Source organism: Peromyscus eremicus, chromosome 9, assembly GCF_949786415.1.
Source record: "Peromyscus eremicus chromosome 9, PerEre_H2_v1, whole genome shotgun sequence".
NCBI lineage: Eukaryota > Metazoa > Chordata > Mammalia > Rodentia > Cricetidae > Peromyscus > Peromyscus eremicus.
In genome coordinates this window covers 47,664,012-47,682,512 of record NC_081425.1, presented here as the reverse complement: position 1 = coordinate 47,682,512, position 18,501 = coordinate 47,664,012, and the positions used below count along the sequence as shown (strand labels likewise).

General features: G+C 41.6%; 1 protein-coding gene across 1 annotated transcript in view; it reads left to right on the top strand.

Annotated features, from left to right (window-relative positions):
• Positions 1–18,068, top strand: part of Htr2a (5-hydroxytryptamine receptor 2A) — a 62,861-nt gene extending 44,793 nt beyond the window's left edge. Inside the window, exon 3 of the mRNA XM_059274338.1 lies at positions 14,046–18,068. Coding sequence (XP_059130321.1) covers positions 14,046–14,956 — 911 coding nt within the window. The 3' untranslated portion in view covers positions 14,957–18,068. The remainder of the gene's footprint in view (positions 1–14,045) is intronic.
• The last annotated feature ends 433 nt before the right edge of the window (positions 18,069–18,501 follow it).

The following is an 18,501-nucleotide window of genomic DNA, read 5'->3' as shown; positions in this document are numbered from 1 at the left end:
GGAGCCGAGTATTCACACACAGCAGTGCCATTTCCTGGGCTAAGGGGAAGAGGGGATGGAATGCAGCCCATAGCTCCCCTACGGTTGTGCAAAGGTAGGGATGCCCATTAGAGAGATGAAAAGTTGAGAGGTCAAGCAGGCAGCTCGTATTTGTATTTTACTGATTGTGACAATGCCCTGCCCTTGGGGTGGAGGGGTTTTTGTTGTTGTTCCTATTTTCTAACTCTTCTTTCTGTTTCTTTGCCCATGTTTAAGTAATCTGAGATATTGAATAATTTCCATATGCGTCTCACTGCTCCCACAAGTGAATGCACTTAATCCTCAGAGCCCAGAAGCACCAGCTTCCAAATGAGAGTCATGAAAATGCTCATCAACCTCACACTGTCAAGGGATCTATGAAAACTCCTTCCAGTTGGCCTATAAACACCACAGACTAGTTAAACCAGACAAGACTAACAGTCATCCACCAGGGCAAGGCCCTTAAACATTTGAGTTATGGAAGAAAATAATACAAGTCTAGCTTCGTGTCCTAACTCATTCATTTGTTAGCTCCAAGGCTGGCAGCAAATCGTAGACTGTCTTGGCATCTGTGTTTTCTTCATAAAGTGAGAAGAATGCCTGCTGCCTCATCACTTCCTTGTGGGGTAGAACGTCTGTGCTGACCTACACAGAGCCTGGCACCTTGTGGGGTAGAACATCTGTGCTGACCTACACAGAGCCTGGCACCTTGTGGGGTAGAACATCTGTGCTGACCCACACAGAGCCTGGCACCTGGGGAGTCATTTCTCCTGCTTGCTGCCTTGGAGTGTATATTTGCTTGAAGCAGTGAATATACAGGCAGGCTGCTTCAAGAGGTGGCCATTACTGAGCTTTACTAGAGCTCTTCATAAGAAGGCTGTATACCATCTTCTTGGTAACAACCACATACATTCCACCAAAGGTTCTTTTCAACTTGAGTTGAGTGCCTCTTTCTGCAAACCTAAAGGCATACTTAGAATGGAGAAGATGGAGCAAATGCAAAGAAGGGATTAGAGCCCAGAGATGTTTCTCAGATATAGGAATAAATAATTCTCCCTACAAATCCCTGAACAAACACGTCAGGGTATATGCAACTTCGCAGAAGACAAAAGTGGTAAACTCTTCACTGCCTAGCAGCTCTCATGTTGCTTAACTCATAGCAAATACAGCTTGAGAGAAAGCAGGGCTGAGTTCTTCATCCTGAGCCTCCCTGAGCTGGACGTGAGGGTCTGAACCAAGTAGACGGGTGTTGAAAGATGAAACCATAGAGAAGCCTCCAGAACTCTAGGAGCTCAAGCACAGCTAAGACAGTAGGAAACTGAAGTGTAGCTGTGGTTAGAAAATGAAGTTGCTCGTTAGGGACTTTTCACACCCCCAACTAGTGCCTAGAGGCGCTGTTAAATTAAGACCTCACCTATCTGTGCAAAAGTGGTGTTTTCTGAGCCAAAGGGTATGAATCTGAAATGAAGCCGAGAACAAGCCCTGCAGATCTCAGGATTTAGGAACCAAATAAAAAGTTACTTTGAGCCTTGTAGAAATGGTGTCACTTTTATCTGTACAGGGACAATGACCCCATGAGTAAGGCCAAGGTGAAAAGCCCAGAGGGATGTGAACTAAAAAGAACTCAAGAGAAATTCTCTAAAGCTCTAAGCTTGCCAAGCTAATAACAAAATGGAAAAGTGTCTCTAACCCACAGATACATTTTGTTTTGCTTGTACAATATGTCTCAGTTTTCCTTTTCATTGAACACAGATATTATTGGACACAGACATTATCATTTACATCAGTCTCCCAACCATCTCCCACCCTACCTCATAACTCAGATATGTTACTGAGTTATAAACACTGGCTCCATAAGCACTTGAGTTCACAGCTGTCAGTAAGTGATTTGTGTTTCCAGATTGACTAATGTGAGTGTGTGTGTATGTGTGTGTGTCTTGCTAGTCCTATTTTTTTTTTTTTGACAGGGTTTCTCTGTGTAGTTTTGGAGCCTTTCCTGGAACTCACTCTGTAGCCCAGGCTGGCCTTGAACTCACAGAGATCCACCTGCCTCTGCCTCCTGAGTGCTGGGATTAAAGGTGTGCGCCACCACCGCCTGGCTCGTCCTATTTTTTTAAATATTAAATGCTTGACCCTATGCTAACTGCAAAGGTCATGGAAAAGGAGAATAAAATCCAAGAGAAGTGGGAAACAGGGTAGGAAAAACAGAAATTTCAGCATCAGCACCTCTGAAATAGGCCACTACAACAGCTGCATATTGTACTGGGCTTTTTTTTTTTCTTTTTCTTTTTTAAGGCCACCAACCAGCTCCCAAATCATGATACTGACACTTATGAGTTATGAATGCTAGGCCTAGCTTAGGCTAGTTTCTGGTTACCTTTTTTTTTTCTTTAACTTTCTGTTTCTCCTCATCTTCATTTAGACTCTGGGCTTTTTACCTTTCTTTCCTTCTGTATATCTTACTTTCACTGCTTCTTGTGTCTGGCTGGCTGGCGGCTGCCTAACTTCTGACGCTGGGCATGTCCCTCTCTTTCTCCCTCATTCTCTTCTTCTTATCTCTCGAGCCTAGATTTCTCCTCCCATTTCTTCTCTCTGCCCACCAGCCTCACCTATCCCTCTCCTGCCTAGCTATTGGCCATTCAGTTGTTTTTTTTTTTTTTTAAATTAGACCAATCAGGTGCCTTAGGCAGGCAAGGTGAAACAGCAACACACCCTTCCATCATTAAACAAATGCAGCACAAACAAATGCAGCACACCTTTACACAGTTAAAATAATATCCCACGACAACGGCATAGCGTACTTGGTGTTGAGTCAAGTGGGTGCCAGCCACTGCACTCCAGAGATGTGGCTGTTCTCACCACGATTTCAATATTTAGAAGACATTCTTGAGAACTCCAAAACTTCTCACAACTCTGATTCCCAACTTTTCCTAGGACCTAGGCTTGGAGTCAGTAGGAATGCTCTGGTCAAACTTTGACTTTGGAGGGAGTGAAATGAACAAACAAGACGAAGCAGTTGCCAGGGGTTGGGTCACATATTTAAAGCACCTGTGGCCAGGGACTGAGCCCCTATTGCCCAAGTACAGAAGGGACACTTCTGTGGTCTCATGAGCACTAAGTGGGCAAAGAGCTGTGAATGTTCTTCATCTACCCCTTGCCTCTGCTGTACAGTTTTACTCCTGAGGTTTCATCCTGAAGCCCAGCCCTCTCCTACATCCCTTGATGTGCTCAGTATCACTTTATGAAGCTCAGTTTCTGCTACACCAGCCAGAATCAGCTGCCATTTCTCACATCCAAAGACCTTGACTAACATAGAAGGTAATGCAGACCTTTCATTGGGGGTTCAGTAGGAAGAGGGTCACTCATATAATTCCCATGAACCCTAATGCCAACTAAGAAATCCCACCTATCAGAAGGCCCAGAGAGGAAAGCCACAGCGGACATCTCTTTTATCCTCGCTCTGTGAATCTGAATCCTCATGTGTTTTCTTAAGTCATGTCCATTTTGGGCATTTGTAGCCATTATTCAGTGTTAGTGGGTGACTCCATTGTTCTCACCCCAGAGGTCATGTCCAGCACTTCTGTTACAGGCCATCCTAGGACACAGTCTTGCTCTGCAGGGTCCCTACCTTGGGAGTTAATGATTTGATGCTAATAAAAAAACGTTTGTGCAGAGAAGTTAAGCCATGCACACACCTCCAAAGCTGTAAGGTTGGCAGCATTCTGTTAGAACCAAACAAGAGTGGCTGGAGGCTTGGGCTCCAGCAGGGATTTCAGACAGAATGAAGAACTCCGAGCATTAAGAGAGGCTGTGGAGCATTCTTCTCTTTGCCAGCTGTTAGAGATGGCCACTAAGGGTACAGCAAGTCTCATTTCTATTCCTGATGACAAACCTTTCAAGGGACATTACTGAACAATCTTCACTTTTCAGAGGAAACTCGGAGAAGTAAACAGACTTGCTTCAAATACCCGGGGGAGCCAAACCGGGCTTTTCTGACACAAGCTAATTGCTTTTCTCTCTTATACAGGTGGCTTTAAGTGTGCTGTTGTAGGTCTTTGGGAATCCCGGGGATTCTCGCAGGAAGTCCAAAGGGGTCAATGTTATTTTCAAGATGGCATTTGCCTTCTTCCCTCTCATCTTCTTATGAGGGCAGGGTGCAGTTTCCAGTCACAAGGATTTGTGATCACACCAAGACTAAAGCTGAATCCACCATCTTCTATGAAACGAGACAGTGAAGAGATTGTCACTTACCAAACAGCACCACTTCACACTTGTTTGGGGGAAATACAGGGCCTTTTTTGTTTAAAATATGCTACTCATGTTAATATATGATAATTTATTATTAAATGAATCAATTAATGATTGCTTTTAAAGTGCTCTTTTGAATTTCTGGAACAATTGATACTTAAGACTCCCCGAAACAAAAGCTTTCTGGATTCTTTAATGAATTTCAAATGTGTAAACAAGTCTGGAGACCGAATGCTCCAGACCTGCTAGTATACATTAGAGTACCTTTCAACAACAACGAAGTTGAAGGTAAATGCAGATTTCCCTGAATGCATCATTTTCTTATGGGTGTGATGCTGGTGGTTACCCTGGTTCTGCTTGCTTCTCTGCCCCGCCCCCAGTATTCTTTGGGATTGATAACCGTGAAAGTGCTTGGATTTTAAAGGAATCTTTAGTAAAGCCCCTTCTTTCTCTTGCATTCCTAAGTACCTCATTCAGTGGAGATTTAATTAAATATTTGATTAATGGGTAAATGACCAAAACTGATTGCTGATCCAGATGGAGGACCTACTCAGTGTCTATAATAAGAAACAAGACATGAGTGTGGAACTTAGTTTGTAGCTCAGTGGGGACGTCCTTGACCAGCATAGGTAGAGCTTTGGGTTTGACTCCAGCACAAAAAAGGAAACAGAACAAGACAAAGGAAATAAGTGTTCTTACTTCTGAAGTTGCACAATAATCTGGAACTGGCCTTAGCCCACAGTGAGACCAGGCACACCTATGCCAGAATAACACATGGCCAGGTGCTTGCCTTCTGCCATGCACTAGGCCAGGTGTTCCTCAGCCAGGGTGCACACAGACCAACCACCTCCTGGATCCTGCTTTTGGTCCAGAAGGCCATCCGGATGTTATTTAGCCACAGGGCCAGCTCAGCAGCTGTCTCCTACATGACTCTCCCCCAGAAACGGGAACTCACGATGAGCATCACACTCTACCGTCATTCAGCTGTGCTTATCCATGTCTTCTGCTTTGCCTCTTGATCTCATTTCCTCCTGTACTGCCTCCTTAATAAATCATGTATGCACAGTTCATTTTCCCTGTGAGATCCCAGGCTTCCTGGAGCTTCTCATATGCCCTTTGTATTACCTACAAAATCCCACCCTGCGTGAAGTGAATTGTAATTGCTTTATTTAAATAAATCTTAGAAGTTTACAAAATAATTCTGAACCAATGTATCACTATTTCCTCATTACAGCCCCCCATGAAGATTAGGGTGGATCTCTCTCTCTCTTTAGCATCCCTTACCTTACAAGTGGAATCATTAAAATTCCACAGCCTAAGGTCACTCAGCTAGTGAGGAACAGTCAGGAAACAAACTTCAGGCTTTTAAATTCTGTCTTTCTCCACTATACGATTCTCTAGTTTCCCAATAATCAATTTTCCTGAAAAAGAGCTTTAAGGAAAATAATGGGTCAGGTCCTTGCCCAGGAATCAGAGTGGAAAAGAATTAAAGTGAATCCTTGATTCTCACACGGCACTGTTGACACCCATCTCCACCACCCCCAGTGGTTCTAGCTGTCCAAGCAGTCTGCTCTGTGCTGCCTCATCCTGTGGGTAGCTCTTCTGTCTCACATAGATGTCCGTTTTCCTTTCTTCTGCCTTTTGTGGCTAGTTAAAACCTCATTACTGTGTTTCCCCAGCAAAACTGAGGGGAAACACTATGAAATTATTCAGCAATTCCAAGATAGGTCTATAAAATGTGTTGTGATTCCCAACCCGTCCCCTCTCTCTTCTTATGCTTGCTCCCCACCCACATCAGCATTTTCCTGAGGTCTGAACTTATAATAAGTTCTTAAGAAAAAACCATCTCTGCTACTCATGAGACCACCATCCCATGAGTGGAATGAAACCTCTAAAAAAAAAATGCTAAGGTGTTGGAAGCACCATGTAAATGATTAGGGAGTCAACGATGAATACAGAGTTAGGAAAGAGATCTTATTGGAGAGAGGGAAATGATTTTGCAAAGTTGCCACAAGGGATATGCCTTGAGAAATGTCTGGAAAGAAACAGGAGGCAGTTTGGGAATACTGTCCCCATCTGCAGCCCAGTACCATATGTGGTAATTATACAAAATAAAAAGTCTGCTTTCTGTGCAAACGTAGCCATGAGGAACAGGTTTCCTACCCCCAGATGCCCAACCTACTGCCTTACCCAAGCCCTTGCTTAATAGAAATCCTGGAACCACAAAAGGTCATTTGTAAAGCATTTGGAGAAGTAGACAGCATCAGAATTGGTCCAGAGGAGAAGTGAGATGTGAGTCTCTGTTTACTCTAGTTACTACTTACAGTGCCTCCTTGATGCTAGACTTTTAAGAACATACCAGGATATATTTATCATGTTACTCTCAGACTAGCACCACTAAGCTATCCCTTATGACTTCTCTTTCATGACAGCCGAGGTCCACATGGACCCACCCTTATCCAATGCCAATTGAATTTGGGTTAAAGCCAACCCTCCAACATATTCTAGGTACACAAGTAGAAACACCTCTTTTTTTGTTTGTTTGTTTGTTTGTTTGTTTGTTTTTCAAGACAGGGTTTCTCTGTGTAGTTTTGGTGCCTGTCCTGGCTCTCCCACTGTAGACCAGGCTGGCCTCGAACTCACAGAGATCCGCTTACCTCTGCCTCCCAAGTGCTGGACCTCTTACAACAGGACACTGCATTCTATCAACTGAGGGGAGACCCATGTGAAAGAAGGGAGGTCTTAGGAACAACTCAAATCACTATGCAACTAACTGAAAAGGCAAACCAGGTGCAATGCTGCTCTGAATAGCTCCAGACATAAAGAAGAAGAGCCAGAGAGAGAAGACTACATGATTAGGTGAAAATTTAAGAATTGTGAATTACACAAAGACCAAATTGCAAAGGCCTTCTAGGGTGAGCTGGGTGATTGGTAATTGCTTGAGCATTAGGAACATTGTGGGTTCTCTAGAGTGTAGTATGGTTGATCCAGTGTGTAACCCACAGGCACAGTTGACTTCCATCAGTCCTGGGTTGTGTAGACACATAGCTGCCACACCCTAGCTTTCCAGACACCAAGACTGTTTCTACACATAACCCTGCAGACTGAAGTAGCCAAAATGAGATATATCTCATGCAAAATTTATTCAAAAAACCTGTCCCCAGTTGAAATTTAGGGAAACTATAATAAAAGATGGGATTCAATAATATGGGCCAGGCATGATCTTTGTCAAAATAAATTGTTGCTTATGAGCATATTGCTAAATACTCAATTGAGAACAGGACACTTAGTAGTGTTGGATAACATGTACCACTACATGCTTATTTAAAAAGAAACAGTATACTTGAGTTTATTGTTAATGTAACTGTATACATATATGAGGTATAATGTGAGTTTTGATTCATGTATATGATACAGGATAATTAAACCAGGTTAATTTACATAGCCATCACCCAAAGTTCCTTTCTTATTTGTGATTTCAAGAGCAAAGCAAAGTTATATAAGCCTGAGATCTAAGTTCGGTCCTCAGAACTGACAGTGGGAGGGGGGAACCAACCCCACAAAATTGTCTTCCGATCACTACACACACAATGCTGCCTACGTGCCCTCCCCACAATGTTAATAAGTGAATTTTTTAATAATAAATTTTAATGATTTCAATTATTTGATATGATTGAGATACTTATATTTTCAAGAGGCCAAACTGGTAAATGTAAGTAAAGCTTCGCTGGAACAAGAAACACGTGGCTGGGTTTCCAGGGGTTGAAGCTGCAGCCGGCACTATGCATCTCCAAGTCAGAATTCTACCTGTCTTTCCGTGGGAGGTCACCCCGGGTTTCCAAGCACGGTCCCTTCACTACAAAACAGAGAGGGCAGCAGGACCAGGAGCCACCGAACCAAGAAGCTCCGCTGGGACAAGTGGCAGCCAGCCTCTGCCATGCGTATCACTTAGCTCTCAGAGGGCACTGGCGTGGAATTGCTCCGGTGCCACACTTAGCTCTCAGAGGGCACTGGCATGGATTTGCTCTGGTGCCCCAGAACATTCATAGTTCTCCAACTCTGTAAATCAGTCTGGAATGAGGCCCAGGCACTGTCATTTTTAAAAGCTTCCTGGGTGATTCTAATGTGCAACCCAAGTTAAGGGCAACTGTTACATGTGGCAGAGACCAAGTGAGGATTTTCAATTGTCCTTCTAATTTCTAGCCTCAAAAGCATAATGTCTCACCAGAAGAAACTTACTTGGGGATTAAGAGTGAAGATTCAGAGTTCATAGAATCGTTGAAGAAGGGTGTATGTGTATATGTGTGTGTCTGTGTGTGTGTGTGTGTGTGTGTGTGTGTGTGTGTGTGTTGTAAGTGTATGTATAGTATATGTGTATGTATGTACATGTGTGTAGGTATGTTAGTGTGTATGTGCCTGCATGTGTGTGTATATGTGTGTGCTGTACATGTAACATCTGTGAAATTTAGAAGTAATTAATGATGATGTTGCTAAAAGTTTTCAAATAATCTGATGGAAGTTCTATCTTTCTCATAGACTATATATAAATGCGTGTCTGTGCCAGCTAAAGGTTTTTAGGATTATTGGGGACTTTCTGAAACCAACATTAATGAGCTCTAATACAGTCATAGATATTATAACTACTATAAAATCAATTTTTTTAAATATCAGCCATAAAAATTAAGACTGGTAGAAGTCTTAATTTTTATCCCTAAATCTCTGTGCAATTCTAAATGAGTTGTGTAAGCTGGCCAGGGCCAACTTTCATCTCCACATGGCAAAATTCTCATCAACCCTTAGGGTAGTCTGGGTAATGTTTTCTAGTCTGTTAAAAAGTCAATGTATCGTGAATGCATGTGTGTAAAAATATCTTGAACTATTACCATGCATTGGAGCTGGTAGGTTGGTGAGTGCCGTTCCAATTTTCCATCTATCTTCAGTTTCCTCTTCCCTGCAGCCCGAAGATTATCCTGTAGCATTGACTTATGGTGCTTTCTGTCAAACGGCCAGTATATCCTCTCTTATAATTTAAAAAAAAAAAAAAGTCAAGTGTTCAAATGCAAAGAAACCCATGACTCAAAACTTTCCTCAAGTTCCTCAAATATCTGTTTCCATCATCTCTGCTCTCTATAGCCTGAAAGCCTCCCCCCAACCCTCAGTGTCCCATGAGACTCTTGCTACCTAGTACTTCAAACTTCTTGTATCTAAAGAAAGGTAGTTGCCACAAAAAAACCATTCGTCACAAGATCCTAAACGATGAAAGTGCAGGATTAAAAGAGAAAGCCCATCTGTCACAGCCTGTAGTTCAGAGTTAAGATCCTTCAGTCCGTGTTAAGATGCTCGCTAGAGATGCGAACTTGATTTGCAGAGCAAGCAATGGAGGCGAAAGAGAACATCCTCCACAGCCTTTGTGTTCTTGGTGTCCGTGTTTCCCGTTCACTTCACTGTCGGAATGTTAATGGAGAGGATTGAAAAATGTGCACAGAAGATCCAATACCTTTAGTGAATTTTGATTGCTGTTCTCTACTCCTGGGGGGGGGGGGAGGCGGGAACTTATTAAACAAAATGCAGAGTCACATAGTTCAAGTTCCCGACTGTTTGTTCATAAAGCAAAATGCTTAATATGCAGAAATTTCAAGTGAGAGAAGATGTCAGGTCTCCAAAAGCCACTATTATCAAACAAAGCTGCCAGGAAATTAATGCACTTGAGATGACAGTGACCATGCTCTCGGCCATCAGCCAGCATTCTTCATTTCACTTGGTAGGCACGCCTCAGCATTCCTTATTGCACACACAAAGCCCATCTCCATGCCTTAGTTCTCTAACAAAAGTTTCCTCCCCTCTTTCTAGAGTATGGCTTTAACTTTCCGACCAGCATTTTACAAATATTTGCTGACCACAGTGTTTTAGGAAGAAACAGTACAAATAAATAGTAGACTGCTGTGATCAAGATAGTTTTGTTACTCATGAGGAAAAATGGGCCATTTGAAGACCCATGAGCTGGATTGCTTCTCATCCAAATCAAGGTGTCCTCCCCAAGCACAAAACCATCCTGCCTCTGACCTCCTACCATGTCCTCCTGAGGCAGCTCTTTATCTCACACATTTAGAGGGAGAATCTCTGTATCCACGTGAAGGGTTCCACCTCTCTTTCCTTCCAGGGCTGCAGAAATTGAAACATCCCACAGGGGGTGTATAGTTTATGTGTCTCACCAACCCAAGACACCATAACAAATTCCAAATGATTAAGGAATTGGGTGCTTTAGGCTGGCCTATATTCTGGTTCACTGAAAATGACCACTCATTATAAATTACCAGGTCATAAATAGTGAGGCAAAAGGCTTTCAAGGTGGGAACTTCCTTTGTATTAATCAAGAAAATGAACACCCAAGAGTTTAATAACAAAATCATATACCTTTTTGGACAGTTGATATTTTGTTTATATGCATCATGACTAACAGTAATGGCTATAATCCATCACATTAGAAAAGTAATCAACAGTGTTAGCCATACCAAATTAAAATTGATTGAGACCTCATATGACCCTGGCAGAAGTTAATAATTACATCATTGTTACGTAGCCAATAGTAAACAGCCAAAACACTATTTGTTTCTCTTGGTTTACGAACTCTGTTATATAAAGGGCTAATATAGAAAAACTAAGCAATAAATTAGAACAAAATAATGTTGATATCTTTTTTTCTGAGTAATTCCACAAAGAAAAGTACTGCCACCAGCTTTGCCATTTGTTTCCATCTCCTTTAGACCAGGCACCACCCTGGTGCTTTGCATATTTGATCCATTTTATCCTCATTCCTTCCATGAAGGCATGCTGGCACCAGCCTCATACCAGGAGCCCAGAGCCCTAGCCAAGACTCAAATCTAAGTCCATCTGAAATGGATGTCCAGTGTATCCATTCTAATCAGCATGCAGGGAGTCTGTATAATAAGACTGAATGAGCACAAAAAAAAAATGTCTCTCACAGATGTGAGTTCAAATATTGGCAGAAAAAGAAAGTGATCTTAGAAATCACAGGTTGTCTTTTATGGTTAGTTTTCTGAAGTGACTGAAATTTGGTGAGGTATCAGAAGGTCTCAGAGGATGGTATCCTTACAGCCACAACTTGTGGTTCAGAGGATGCTCTCAACAGTGTGGCAGGGACAAACAGATGGTAAATGAAGAGTCGTTTACCAGAAAAATAGCCCTGACGTCATTGATGTTCACTTTCCAAAAACAAAACAAAACTACAATAACAAAAAAAGAAAGAAAAATTGGGATGGCTTTGCACAGATAAGTGACAAATATCATCTTTGGAGAGTTATGGGCAAACGGCACTCAGAAAGAGTCTTACGAGGCTAGGGAAACCGTTCGGGGGCAGCGTGCATGCCACGAAAGCATGAGGATCCAACTTTGGACCTAAGCACCCATTCAAAAATCTGGGCATGGCAGCGAGAGGGAGGGACAGAATGGAGACAGATAGATCCAGGGGCTCACTGGCCGTCCAGTCTGCCTGAAATGGCAAGTTCTCAGTTCAGTGAGAGACTCTGTCTCAAAACATAAGGTGAAGAAGTGATTAGGGAAAATGTCAGCCTTTGGCTCCCATGTGGGCCCAAATGGTGAGCAATCTCTCTCTCTCTCTCTCTCTCTCTCTCTCTCTCTCTCTCTCTCTCTCTCTCTCTCTCTCTCTCTCACACACACACACACACACACACACACACACACACACACACACACACAAGGGGGGGGGGAGAAGGGGAGAGGAGAGGAGAGGGAGATAGACAGACAGACAGATTTCTTGTCAAGTATCACTCTAAGTTCCAGCTACTGTCCCTTCCAACAGCAGGGTGTTCGGATAGTCACACCTGTGTTTGGGGAGAGCCAAACTCTTTCTGACCATGCAGAGTTTGGTTGTTTTTCTCTTGTTCGGTTGTTGTTACTGCTGCTTCAGCATTTGTATTACACATCCCCAAAGGGAAACTTTTTTCCTGTCAGATGACAAGGCAGGGGTTAAACAGTGGCCCCTGACTCGGATGAGCTGGCCTGACAGCAGCATCTTGGGCTACAGAGTAGCTGGAAGCACTATCGGGGCCCTCTGTCATGCAACTTAAGACACTGAAAATACAGCAAAGTGTAGGAAGGAAACAGCATCTCTCTGCGTGTCCACCCTTTGGTGAAAGAAGCAAACGAACTGAGTTGTGCAATTGTTTCTTCTCCTTATCCCTCCTCCTGACCCTGAGTAAGAAGTGTACCATGATTGCTGTGGCTTAACCAGCCTCCTTCAGATCGCCTGAGCTCCAAAAAGGAAACAGAACCTCCCATGGTGGTCAAGCTAACCTCCACTAAGAAGGGTCCAATCACCATGGTGAGAAATTAGCATGATCAGAGCCAACTGTGATCCTTCCTCACTCCTATACTCCTCTGCCTGAACATCTACCTGGAGGACTGTGATAGATACCCCAAACCTGGGTACAGAGCAACTGACCGGCTGTAAGCTCCTATTCCCATGTATAGTAGCATTCTGAACCTAAGTCATACATTTGACAATAGAAATCTGCAGCTGCCTTGTTTGGGGTGACTCATCCTAATGGATGTTCTGCAATGAAAATAACTAACTTTTATGGAACAACAGGAAGTTCGAACATGAATTTTGTATTCTATGATGTGAAGGAAACACTAACTTTCTCTTTAGGGGTAAGCCAGGATGTGATCATAGATTTCTCTGAAAGTGTGTCACTTTTAGATCTACAGAATAAGAATAAGATGTGGGCTTGTTTAATCATGTGATGTCTGAGGTTTGCGTCCCAGGTGAGAACCTGGAGGACACAACACTGAGTTCCCAATTGTAAAAGCTATGAGGTTTCCTTGGGACAGCATTTGCCTTTGTTCTTTTTGGGGTTCGCAGGTCTTAAAATTTCTCCAAGATAAAAGCTTTTTAAAACTAACCCAAATTCATTTGGATTACTTGAAATTAGTAACAGAAAGTATTTTTCAAAAATAGTTTAAAAATCTGTTAAACTTTAAAACGGTTCATGTTGGTTCATACTCAAGAGCCTGAAGTAAGAGGATCAATGTGAGTTTGAGGCCAGCCTGGGCTAGTGCAAGACCCTGTCTCAACAAGCAAAAGCAATTCAGTTTTATAAGGAATATTAGGTGGGAAGGGAAGATCTAAAACTACATATCAAGTACTGTGCAAACAAAAGAAATGTAACCTATGCCATTTGGTGGTGAGAATAAATACTGTTTCCTTTAGTCACTGTTACTTTTTTACATTTTTCAAATTTGCTAGAAAGAAAATATATTTGGCTTGTAACTTTACAAAGTAAGTAAGATATGCTGATAATATAATGTGGAATGGAAAGTTACAAAATTGTAGATAAAGCAGAAACCTGTTCTGTTTCCCAGTGCGTGCCTGCATGTGGGCATGCGTGCGGGCATGCGTGCACGATGTGCTTAAAACAAACAGCATTAAATTATCCATGGCAGTTTGTTTGTTGATCTCTGAATGGAGGTGTTAGTGGTCATTTTTATTTGCTTCATTTTGCCTCTGTGTGTGTTTTCTCCAGCTAATAAATAAATATAGAGTAAGAATTAGCCCAACTCTCATTGTGATAACATATTAAACCATTAAAGTAAGTCGGTATAAATTGCAGTAACATATGAAACCCTTAAAGTAAGTTGATATAAACTCTTTGGCCAGCCAGCATTATGTGGTGATGTTCTCACCTTCATAGCCTCAGTTCCTTGATCACGTCTCTTGTCTCACTTTCTGTCTCTTCCAGGTATATCCATGCCGATCCCAGTCTTCGGATTGCAGGATGATTCAAAGGTCTTTAAAGAGGGGAGCTGCCTGCTCGCGGATGACAACTTCGTCCTCATAGGTTCTTTTGTCGCATTTTTCATCCCCTTAACCATCATGGTGATCACCTACTTCCTCACTATCAAGTCACTTCAGAAAGAAGCTACCTTGTGTGTGAGTGACCTCAGCACTCGGGCCAAATTAGCCTCCTTCAGCTTCCTCCCTCAGAGTTCTCTGTCATCCGAAAAGCTCTTCCAGCGGTCCATCCACAGGGAGCCGGGCTCCTACGCAGGCCGGAGGACGATGCAGTCCATCAGCAATGAGCAAAAAGCATGCAAGGTGCTGGGCATCGTGTTCTTTCTGTTTGTGGTCATGTGGTGCCCCTTCTTCATCACCAACATCATGGCCGTCATCTGCAAAGAGTCCTGCAATGAAGACGTCATCGGAGCCCTGCTCAATGTCTTTGTCTGGATTGGTTACCTCTCCTCCGCTGTCAATCCACTGGTCTATACACTGTTCAATAAGACTTACAGGTCTGCCTTCTCACGGTACATTCAGTGTCAGTACAAGGAAAACAGAAAGCCACTGCAGTTAATTTTAGTGAACACTATACCGGCGTTGGCCTACAAGTCTAGTCACCTCCCGGCAGGACAAAAAAAGAACTCACAGGAAGATGCTGAGCCCACAGGTAACGACTGCTCTGTGGTTACAACCGGTAATGACTGCTCTGTGGTTACAACCAGTAATGACTGCTCTATGGTTACAACCAGTAATGACTGCTCTATGGTTACAACCAGTAATGACTGCTCTATGGTTACACTAGGAAAACAGCACTCAGAAGAGAGTTATACAGACAATATCAACACCGTGAACGAAAAGGTTAGCTGTGTGTGATGGACTGGTTGCTGTGATAACTGCACTGGAACTGGTTGTTACTCTTGTGTGTAGGGGGCGGGGATAAGGAGGCTGGGACACATCAGACTACTCCAGTGACTCAACAGTGTCCACATGCCTCATTGTGTTCTGTGTGTGGAGAGCCGGGTGTCACAAAATGTGCACTTGACAATGTCCTGACAGCATTTGAGGTAGGAGTGTTGGTTTTTATCATTGTCCTTTTAACATTGTCAATGAGATCTTTAAGACCATTGTCCTTTATTGTACAATTATAATGAGGCCTAAAATCAATCTAATTTCTATTATCAAATAGAAACCTTGCTGCCATGCTGTTGATGGGTGGCATGGGAGTGAGTTGGTGAGCTATTATTGTACATAAAAATAGCTAGAAATACTGAAAATAATAAATAGCCTCTTTTTTAAAAAATAAAAAGCATTTAAAATTCACCAGGATGCATATTTTGAAAATAAAAAATAGTATTATGAAATTTGTATTGCTAATATAATTAATTGAAATACTTGACAATATTTTTCATTCTTGCCTTTTCATAGACACCATTTTGAAATGTTCACAAGATCGCTGGCATTTGCTGCGTTTGTCATTTAATTCTTGGATGTGGAAGGGTTTTAAATGTTATTCAATGACGCGCTGCTTTCTCTTCTACTTCTTGGGCTTTACCTGAATTTGCAGTGTGGTCTTGTTTCGTATCTTTTCTTCTCTGTGAACTATCAAAGGATAATTTCGCTTTTTGAAATACAGTTCTAGAACTCGCTTCAAAGGAACAGCATCCTGGAGGTATTTGGTCACTCACTATGGAACCACTGCACTGCGCATGCGCCCTTTTAGCTGCGACCAGTGCGTAGAGTTGACTGTCACAGCTAAAAAATAAACTCAGGTTTCTCGCTGTTAGCAGTAGTTTCTTAGGCTATTTCTGTAAAAAAAAAAAATCAAGTGACTTTCCTATTGACACTTAATCAGGTAAAAGTGATGTTTTCAAAGGGCTGGGGATGTAGCTCCAGTGAGTGCTCACCTAGCATTCAGGAAGCCCTCCCTAGCTTGGTTCCCCGGTACTGAGTTAACAGGGCATGGTGGTGCATGCCTGTAATCCCAGCACTTGGGGGGTGCAGGTGAGAGAATCAGGAATTCAAAGTCATTCTCAGCTATTTATCAAGTTTGAGGTCAGCGTGGACTGCATGAAATACTGTCTCCAAAAAGCAAATAAATAAATATAGGCTTTTAAAAAATTGATACTTTCACAATAATGTATTTATATTATTTATTAAAATGGGTTAGTTTGGTTCCACAGTGATCTACTGACTGTATCTTATGAGTGGAACAGTTTCTTAGTTATTAAGGATATAAAAATAAATTTGTAAGATCTTTGCATTTAAAAAATGCCAATCTAATTGGTTGTTGTCCAAAAGTATGAACAGATTTATTTTGAGAATCAACCAGTTCAATTTTTTTCTTACCTGATTCAGAAAAGAGTTTGTATCCAATATTTTTTTTCTGTTTTTCTCATTTGCCAAGCAGGCAAGGAAATGGGAAAATATCAATTGAATCAAGGATTTCAACTAATATAAACACCTCATACTGGATCCAGTTTGTGACTATTTAAAGCAATATTTCTGTTCCTTCTCTCTAAAACTACATTCATTTTACACTGAAAGACACTAGCTCCCAACTAAAAAGCAAATATCAGTTACCATGATGTTTTGTAGACATGGATACTACGGACTAACAAAGGTCAGCCACAGTCCACCTTGACACTGTAATGCCCAAGGGTGAATTGTGCATTACTGTTGGAACAGACAATAGATACAGGGTAAAATCTGAAAGATTTTTTATTGAATACAAAGGTGTTTTGCTGTAAGCCTTTGGGAAATGTTACAGGTTTGGGAATTAAAAGAATGTAGAAACCTTTATTATGTAAGTTGGAAATGCATTAAGGTTTTCCCAAATGTGTCCTTACAGGTGCTTTGAATGATGGTCATTGCTTCAGACATAGACTTTATAGTGTGTCACTAGTACTGAGGTTGTATTTGAAAGGAGTTAGTCCTTAATGATTAGATCATAATGACTGATAAAAATAGAAGTGTTAAGAAGTCTGCTCTAATGTGTTTTGCCTTAGTTTAAAACTCTATACATGTCAATATGCATTAAGGAAAAGATTACAGATTCTATCCCATGAACTTGATTCATCAGAATAAACATAAATGCTGCCTGGCAGATGTCTTTTGACTACACATATATTACCAGTGTGTATGTGGTTTTTCTCTCTGTAACTATCTATTAAAGTGTATATAAGAAAATGTGTACCTGTATATATGTACAGACATGTTCCCATGCACTTTATTCAATATTTATATATTTATATGGAAGAAGAGCAAGTCAGTGAAAACATACACTTGTGCATGTTTGAACCATGTTGATCTAAATGTGAATTCATCGTCTAGTATTCCTATGACCGTCCATGACTACCAAAGGAGGTTACTGTGTAACAGAGATACCCTTTAAATAAACTGGAAGTTGCTTTAATTATATGGAAAAATTTTAACACCATTCTATCAGGGTGTTGAAAACAATAGTCTGTGTTCAGTGTATTAATCTTAAATTGAATGGTAACTTAAGGCCTCTCTTTAGTCTGGGTACTTCCTGACCTCTATGGCTCTTTAGATACACTCCTCTCCAAAATAGGGGGGAAAATGACCATCTAATGATTTATGGATCCATGATGAAAGGATTCATGTCTAGTCAATACTACTAAAAGAGTGACAAACTTCACTCTTCTTTAAGTTGAATGATAGATTCTTGTAGATATAAGGTACTTAGTGCCATAGTTAAGGAAGACTCAGTTAAAGCTTCTATCATCTATTTGGCCACATCGCCATCTCATGGTCAGTTTGGGAAATGCTACCATAGTCCAATCAAATCCTGACTGGGCTGCTTTAGCAAAAGGGTTCTCCTATTTTGTGCACTGATAAAAACATATTTATAAAGTGGTGTTATTCTGTGCCATATGTAACAAATACAGTGGAGATTTATTTTATGTACTGATTTTAATCTATTCTAAAATATTTCAAGAGTGAATGATTAATTGCAAATAAAGTATACTGAAAACAGTGAGTCAATGGCTGTGTTTGCTAAAAGGAATTGCCCCCAAACCTTCCAGATCTCCAAGCTGAGGACAGTTGGAGAGTAAAAGCCTGGACTTCTGGCTTCAGCCACATCACAAAGTTAAAATTCACTTCTTCAGCTTAATGGTCATGAGTCAGTTTCCAGTTACATACAGAAGACAGATGCTTTGTATCATATTGATACCACCAAGAGATATAGAGTCATGCACAGGTGCATTATCATACATGCACAAGCACACACACTCCTTCACAGGAACCATAGTTAATCAAGGACATGCAGCATCATTAAATAGGACAGAAACTCACCTGATTCATCATTTCACCTTTAAGTGTAGAAACAAAGCAGGACTTCATAGGTGCATGCCTGTAACCCCAGCACTCAGCAGGCAGAAGCTGAAGGGTGGGGC